The sequence below is a fragment of the Ipomoea triloba genome, chromosome 13 (genome assembly GCF_003576645.1).
Source record: "Ipomoea triloba cultivar NCNSP0323 chromosome 13, ASM357664v1".
In the NCBI taxonomy this organism is placed as follows: Eukaryota; Viridiplantae; Streptophyta; class Magnoliopsida; order Solanales; family Convolvulaceae; genus Ipomoea; species Ipomoea triloba.
In genome coordinates this window covers 28,943,086-28,951,909 of record NC_044928.1, presented here as the reverse complement: position 1 = coordinate 28,951,909, position 8,824 = coordinate 28,943,086, and the positions used below count along the sequence as shown (strand labels likewise).

Below are 8,824 nucleotides of genomic sequence, written 5' to 3'. Positions count from 1 at the left end.
TTTCTTTTTTCATGACCTGCATTTTCCTCTCAATTGTTTCTTTCGCAACTCCAGTGTTGTACCATACATTTTTATAACTTATAAACTACTCCGTACATTATTTTAACTCATAAAATACATTATCTAATCTATGGGCAAATGATGGAGCGGTCCACTCATTTGACACCACTAAGAGATGGGAAGTGAGGGAGGGATTAAGAAAATGTCATTCCAAGTAACAATCTCAAAGACATTTTTTGTCAAAATAAATATTTTTTTCTTTGACTAGAATAAGTGTTTTTGGTTAACTTCATTTTTCATCAAGTCATTTTATAAGTTTTCAAATGGAACCTAAATCATACATTAATCAAGGTGTCATCCCACCAATCCTAGTACTACCATTTCTACTATAAAAGGCTCCATGGTTGAGGACGAAAAGAGATCTTCATTCACTCACTCTATCAAAAACATCTCCACTCTCCTATAAATCCTATGAAATAATTCAAATCCTAAACTCTCTAAATGTACACATATCAAACTTTTTAAAATATAATGAATTTGATTTAACCACAAAAGAAAAAAAAAAAAAAAGAAAAAAAAAAAGACCCGTAGCTTTCACATTATGATAACCATAACACATACCTTTCACAACCTAAGTTTGGTATTCATGTCCTAATTAGAATCAGACCATATCTAACTCCCATGATCCCATACTTAAAAAGGTATAGAACTTATTTTTAATATTTTTCAACCTGCACAAGAATTGTCCAGACTGCACATTTGAACATATTCAGACCTAGAACCAATTGAAAATTAAAATTGTAAGCCCATATTTAAAATAAAAACAAACAAACAAACAAACAAACAAACAAATTTATGCAACCAGGATCCACATCACAAATTTTGTATATATATTTAAGATATTAAATGAACTGAATCATACTTTTATCACTAAGAATTCCCACTACAGCAGTACAATTGCCTACAATGGCCATACTAACATACAAGTTCTTGATGTTTAAAACTAGAAAGTGAACGATTTGTGGCAATGTCCTCCCCTGCTAACCAGCAGTTGCCAAAGAATCAAGTAGTACATGAGCCTAACAACGCCAAGAAATATTCCAATTTTTTTCTTTTTTTGGGGTTTTTTTTTTTTTTTTTCCTGCCAGAGACTAACCAAAGTTTCATAAGACATGTCCTAAAAGATGCAAACAGTTTAAATGTGGTACAAGTGACGGACACTAGAAAATATAGGCTAAGAACATAACATGATTATCAAGGAACACAAACATTTTGCGGTTAAATAAATGGGATTAGTGAGGGCATGATAGTGAAGCCGGCACACGCTTGCTTTCAATATGTTGCCATGATATTTTTAAATAGTTCCTTTGGAGCTGCCATTGCATCGGGGAGAAAAAACAAAAGGAAAAAGATATAATCAGGGCTTGCCCAGAGAGGATAGCAATAAACCAGAAGTGCAGCATTATATGAATTTTATCTTACCAGGCAATCCTGTGAACCTTTCATATTGTTCATATGCTTGCCCAATAAACATTTCTACTCCAGTAACAATTTTCAATCCACATTCTTCGGCTTCTCTCAACAATCTAGTTATCTTTGGGGTATAGACAGCATCAAAGACAAGGGAATAGTATTGCAAAGCTTCCTGCAGAAATACATCATGCTCAGTTCGTGGTCAATAAGAGGGGGACGGAGTACCAACTAGACATGTTGATATAAAATGGCTATGTAATTAGGCAAACCTTAGCAACTGGTGTCTCATCAACTTTTGGTTGCATCCCGATGGAGGTGGTGTTTGCAAGAATCATGCCTTTTTCTGGATGGAAACTACTAAGCTCGGCAAGAGACAAAGCCTGTCCTCCAATTGAATCAGCCAGCTCTTTGGCTCGACCTTTAAACAAGGAAATAATTAAATCATAGTACATTATATACGATTTATCAAAAGACATTCACTTTGAATTAATATTATTGGGCTGCTAATGTGATGGTAACAGATTAGCAGTAGCATAAACAACAGTGCAAAGGAAATCAGGATCTAACCATATGTACGGTTAGCAATCACCACCCTAGCTCCTTTTTCTTTTGCACCATAAGCCAGCGCCTTTCCAGCACCACCAGCACCAATTACCACAAATAGTTTACCAGCCAAGGGTGAAGAGCCAACTGGGGTATGATACAAACCTGAAAAGATGTTGGAAATTCAAACATCAAACTCTAAGATCTATTGAGGACCTCACTTTTTAGATGGTAGATGATAAACCTCGCAGGCCATCCTCAATAGCAGAGATAGCACCAACATAATCTGTATTGCAACCAAATAACTTCCCATCTGTAGGTCTCCTTATAATGCAATTTACAGCCCCTATTGACTGAAGGGCATTCAAGACAAATCAAATTGAATGCAATGCAGGAAATGGTTAGTACATAAAGAAAAATTGTTCCTTTAGCAAAAATAATGTCAACTACCTTTGCAACTGGATCAACTTCATCACATGTTTCAAGGGCAGCCTCCTTGTGAGGAATGGTACAGCTGAAAAATGCAAAGTTGCATCAATATACAATAATACAGCTGAAATTTCCCCAGCCTCTGTATATCATTTAGAGACGGTAAGGGATAGAGTAAATATGTACAGATGACTAGAACTAAATAAAAACAGATACCATGACTGCGATACAAGGATCAACATAAGACACTATTGGAATGAAATCATGAGGGGTTATCTGAGCGAGTTTGTGAGTGCAGTGCATGAGTGCATCTGAGAGAGTGTGACACAACCAAAGCATGAATTGATGATACACTTAATAGCTATAATTATATAAAATATTCAAAGAGCGAACCTGAAACCGGCAAAATCCAAAGATGAATAGGTCTGGAAGAAAGTTGCAATATCATCTACCAGTAAATGTACAAAAACTCCGTTGAATCCAACTGATTTGAAAGCTTCATTGTACAATAAAGGTGATTTGCTATGACTAACAGGTTTCCCAATAATGCCAAATATCCTGGTATCAGGTCCTAACTGCCTGAAATTGTACAAATCCAAAAGATCCTGAATAGTTGGCTGCCCAGGAGCTGATACTTTTCCCGCTTCCAGAGTACCGAATGTTAGATAGCCACCAAACTTTGGGCAAAGTATGCGAGACATCAAACCCTTCTCTCCCATGACCATGGCTATTATTGGCACCTGAGAATGGACTAGATCTTGTAAAAACTTTGTTGAATAGGAATCTCAAACAGCAAAGATACAGTGTTCATCATGGAACTTAATAAAATTCATACACACACATACATGCTAATAATGAACATTTTATTGGAGATAGATACAAGTAAAGCAAAACCCCTCTTATATTCTTAACAGAAAAAAGATGAGATAGCCTGATTCTCATCAAATGAACCACTTTAAAATATGAATTTTGAGAACCACCCACCCTTCCATATGAAAAAGGAAAAGAGCGAAGATAAAAATAACACCAAGAATGTCCATAAAATTAAAAAGATTTCATCATATAGAGTGGGGACACTCAATCTCTGATAGGAATATCACACTCCAAAACCAGAGATCATGTTCAAATCAGAAAACATGTTCCACTGCTTATGCCTCTTACTTGAGAGTGTACAGTAATTTGGAAGATGCGTGCTACATCAATGATATCCAATGCAGTGGTTGCAATTTTCACTATGTCAGCTCCTGATGCTTGTATCCTTGCTACAAGATCCCCAAGCTCCTCAACTGATGGTGTGTTATGATAATTGTGAGATGAAACTATGACTTGGCATTTTCCAGGCCTAATTCCATTTAGAGAACTGTTAAATTCGTGAATAGCCTGGCACATAAGAGAGGAAAGCAGGTAAAGTTTATGACATCTCATTAGAGGGAACATTTGTTAGAAGTAGAGTATATATGTAAAACATTGTACTAGTTTGTCAATAAATTAAAGCGTTGACTTCTAATTAAGCAAACAAGAGAATTGTTTCTGTTTGAGCATCAAAGAAGGAAAAATAAAGCCTTTTGACCTGTAGATACACACATAACTTATTCCCTTGCATTTTCCACTGTACCAAAATCATAAATACTTTTTCAAGATATACAATAAATCGATGATGGAGCAATTGAAGGAATGCTATGTTACCTTGAGTTCAACATCTATATGATCAGCTCCCAGCTCCATTGCTAAACGAAGTGCATCCAATCGGCTAGTTTCATCACCATCATACATACCACCTTCCCATACCGGCCTACATAAGTGCAAGGAATTAGAAAAGTGTTGCAAGAATTCAGCAATGTGAATGCACGAATGCAGTAAAAATACTATAATGTATAACCCATAACCTCAGTGCAGTGATGAAAGAAGTCAAACCATGCTACAAAAACCTTTCAACTTTCCCACTTCAACTTCTTATGATCGTTAAATAAATTTTCCTTGTTCATAATCCCATGGCTACCAACTAACGTGCCATAGGCAACACCAAAAAATATTAGCTTCATAAAGCTTTCTGTTACCATATCTTGCAAGGACTTAACTCAACCCTTAGTTTGAAGTTTGAATTATGTGGTACTGTGTAGTCTTTAGCTTGTATATATAGGTTCCCTTCCAGTGTACTTGTAATATACAGTAAATATATACACAGTTTACCAACGAGCAGTAGTACTTGCTAACAGCAGACAACAGTTACTACATTTTTTTAAAAATTTCTTTATTATTTTGAATAAAGTATAAACCACACAAGAGTTGAGGCCATAAGACATCACTTTATAGAACAGTTACTAAGGTTGTATCTTCGCACGTATTTGGACTTATCACATTTTGCTAGCTTGAATAAGTAGATGATTTTCAGCTTTACAAAGAACTGAAGAAGAAATATGGCATCTAAGTACTAAATGTTGATTTTTCAGATAATTCCAAACATTTTGGTAATTAATGTTATTTGTAAAAACTAATCAACGCGGTTTCTTTCTTCCTACTTTCTATTGCTTTTAATTTTGCACTGACAAGGATAATAAAACCACAGGCATCAAATAGGGGGACCATTGTCTTGTCAATTTCTGTTGAGAACAACTATTAATGATGTGAAGTTCAGATTTCAGATTTGGGCAGAGGTCATTCCATTTAAAGGTCAGTATTCAACACCCCTTTCTCTTCCTCTGGATATTCTTCAATTTATCTGTTTTTTTTTTCCTTTTTGAAAATTTACAGAGGCAGATGGTAATAATTTAACAACAGATTGCTCTTGACTGGGTAAGAGTATCAATTTCCTTTTCCCCTGTCTTCAATTTTACAGCTCCTCCTGCTTTTATTCTCCTAGTCTAACTTTACTAAATGAAGAGAAACTCTTATTAAGCAAAGGCTCTCATTTTTTTTCCACCGTTTTTAGCATTATCTTCATCATTTCGTGCTACACTGGTAAATTAAAAAAACCTCAACCAGGAATTCAAGATGAGATAATATGCGCATAATTACGACAGCAGCAAAAAAACAAAAGAAAAAAAAATCTCGAAAACCTGTAAGTGAACAGAGTAGGCAACGGGCAGTGCTGAATTAACGTCGAGATATCGGGACGATGATTGAAGCTCTTCAAGCTATCCAATCGAATTTCCACGAGATCAGCTCCGCTCGCCTTCGCCGTCCGCATTAGATTCAGCATCTGATCCACGGTGTCCGCCATTATCGGCGCACAAATGAGAGTCGGGTTCTTCCTCGCCCCCTCCATCCTACTAACGCCGGAATCCACAACCTTCATTGTTTTTCCATCGCAGTTAGGAAAAAAAAAAAAAAAAACAAAAACACAACTCAACAATGTCTTAATCTACCGAGAAAGTTAGGTAAAGCAAAGCTTAAAAAATAATTAAACAAAATCATCAATTCTCTAATTTAAGAGACCAACAACCAATTCAACAAAAGCAATTCTAACAAAAATGAAAGAGACTAGCGGAAACCAGGCTGCTGTGGACTTACCAACTCCATTTTTACGCGGAGCCAGAGAGAGAGAGAATGCAGAGATGACGCCTTCTACGAGTCCAAAGCAAAATGCATATGCATAAATGCATATAAATTATATTATATATATATGTGTGTGTATATATGTCAGGTGGGGGGTTGGGGTGGGGGGTGGGGGTAGATGCGGTGCGGGAGTTTATATTGCGAAAGTGGGTAGGAATGAGAGAGAGAGTTTCAGTAGGTGGGAGTCAGCGTTTTGGGTTGGTAAAGAGACGGCGTTTTGGACTTCAATATTGACGAGGATGATGATGAATCCTGACCGCTCACTTTTTGAATTTCTGACGTGGAATTTTGTCAGCGACTTGACATAAATCATTTATAAAAATGTCAAAATGCCTTTGACTCTTATTCACGAAATTTTTATTTTTTTTTTGAAGAAATTCACGAAAAAATTTAATTCATAACTTTTTAATAAGATACATACCTTAATTATTTCCAAATTAACAGTTCACTTAGTGACTACTTCAAATTGATGAATTGACTTTAATGTAGTTTAAAAAGTGGATTTTATTAGGGGAAATAATAAGAATAGGTAAAACAAAAGGGCAATTCTACTGTTTTCCAGACTCATCCACATGCTAGGTGTCAGTAAAGGAAATGACAAAAAATTGCAATTTCTTTTTGGATTAATATTTGATGCACCGCCGGTGTATAGATGCTATACACCGGCGGTGAATGACAAGGTGACACATCATTTTTTAAAAAAATCAAATAATGACCGAGTCCTTTTTTGCAAAATACTTAAGACTTTATTGTATTAGGAAACTTTGTACTTCTTATTAACAAAATATATCACTTTTCTAAACATATTAATTACTTCTATTTTCCTATATCAATAATTACGTTATATATGTATATATAGTCATCTAATTTCCTATATCAATTTCCTAAATCTAACGTCACAAAAGTTCCTATATCAATTTCCTAAGACAAAAGCATACAAGTCACAAAAGTCATCTATCTAAACTACTATGCATCTAACGTTTTATACATTTTTTTTTTTGAAAATAACATTTTATACATATAATTAAGGATTCTGTAATTTTAATTAACAAAATCATCTAATTTCCTATGTGTATCTAAAGTCCTAAATCTATTTAAACCCATAAACTCCTAAATTTAATTACAACCTTAGTCACTATTATAGACAATTGCAAGAATATATATTCATCAAAATCCAAATTTTATCTGTTATAAGAACTCAATCTGTCAATCTTCTTTCTGTGTAAGAATCTTTATCAGTACTCCATTACTAAAGCGTTCTCTTCGGTAAGTTTTTTTTTTTTTTAATTTTTATTATTCAAATTCTGTTGTAAAGTTATAATTCTTTTTTCTTTTAGTTTGTATGTAAAATTTAAAAAAAACTATACTTTTTAATATAAAGTGAAAAGGTTGAGTTTGTAACTTGATTTATAGGTTTTTGGGTCTTAAATTTTAAGAGTATAATATGTATAATTCTGTTAGTGGCTAAGAATGATGAACATTGTAATCACTATTTTATTTCATCTATCTTTTTTTTTTTTGTTCCTTTTACTATTTTGGTACTTGGTGACAATAGTCTTTTAACACCTTGATATATGTCCATATTCATGGTTTGTGTTCTAATCCGTTTAATTATATATTTCTTTACAGATTAATAATGGCTACTTTCCATGATAACGATCATAATATAGTTGAAATTGAAGAAGATCATGGTTTTGAAATTCCTACACAATTGAGTGAAAGCAATCATGATGAATTGGTGAATAATGGTGAATTTAATATAGGTGAGATTGAACAAGATGCAGTGAGAATGTGAAGAATGTGAATTTAAATATTAGTTTTGTTCATAATAATAATTCTCATTAATCTCTTATTGTAGAATTTAATTGCAGATGGACAACAATTGCCAATTGAGACAAATGAAAAGAACTGATTTTGATGAGAACAATGAAGACATAAAGATATGTGGCTCGTTTTATGTTTCATCGTCNACTAGGACGATGAAACATAAAACGAGCCACATATCTTTATGTCTTCATTGTTCTCATCAAAATCAGTTCTTTTCATTTGTCTCAATTGGCAATTGTTGTCCATCTGCAATTAAATTCTACAATAAGAGATTAATGAGAATTATTATTATGAACAAAACTAATATTTAAATTCACATTCTTCACATTCTCACTGCATCTTGTTCAATCTCACCTATATTAAATTCACCATTATTCACCAATTCATCATGATTGCTTTCACTCAATTGTGTAGGAATTTCAAAACCATGATCTTCTTCAATTTCAACTATATTATGATCGTTATCATGGAAAGTAGCCATTATTAATCTGTAAAGAAATATATAATTAAACGGATTAGAACACAAACCATGAATATGGACATATATCAAGGTGTTAAAAGACTATTGTCACCAAGTACCAAAATAGTAAAAGGAACAAAAAAAAAAAAGATAGATGAAATAAAATAGTGATTACAATGTTCATCATTCTTAGCCACTAACAGAATTATACATATTATACTCTTAAAATTTAAGACCCAAAAACCTATAAATCAAGTTACAAACTCAACCTTTTCACTTTATATTAAAAAGTATAGTTTTTTTTAAATTTTACATACAAACTAAAAGAAAAAAGAATTATAACTTTACAACAGAATTTGAATAATAAAAATTAAAAAAAAAAAAAACTTACCGAAGAGAACGCTTTAGTAATGGAGTACTGATAAAGATTCTTACACAGAAAGAAGATTGACAGATTGAGTTCTTATAACAGATAAAATTTGGATTTTGATGAATATATATTCTTGCAATTGTCTATAATAGTGACTAAGGTTGTAA

General features: G+C 33.4%; 1 protein-coding gene across 1 annotated transcript; it reads right to left on the bottom strand.

The window, feature by feature from the left end:
• Positions 1-867: 867 nt before the first annotated feature.
• On the bottom strand, positions 868-6,100 carry LOC116001900 (bifunctional 3-dehydroquinate dehydratase/shikimate dehydrogenase, chloroplastic-like). The gene is made up of 11 exons (XM_031241849.1): positions 5,956-6,100; positions 5,502-5,734; positions 4,132-4,237; positions 3,607-3,825; positions 2,839-3,185; positions 2,467-2,530; positions 2,261-2,369; positions 2,041-2,181; positions 1,743-1,891; positions 1,483-1,645; positions 868-1,373 (listed from the first exon to the last, which is right to left on the bottom strand). The coding sequence occupies exons 1-11, from the start codon at positions 5,962-5,964 to the stop codon at positions 1,333-1,335; spliced, it is 1,581 nt and encodes a 526-aa protein (XP_031097709.1). The 5' UTR covers positions 5,965-6,100; the 3' UTR covers positions 868-1,332.
• Positions 6,101-8,824: the final 2,724 nt, after the last annotated feature.

Bases quoted from the DNA above. Each gene is read 5' to 3' on its own strand.
- LOC116001900 (XM_031241849.1), bottom strand. The intron at 3,186-3,606 runs GTAAGAGGCATA...GTCCATTCTCAG, and splicing joins AAATTACTGTACACTCTCAA to GTGCCAATAATAGCCATGGT. The intron at 1,892-2,040 runs GTTAGATCCTGA...CCTTGTTTAAAG, and splicing joins GATTGCTAACCGTACATATG to GTCGAGCCAAAGAGCTGGCT.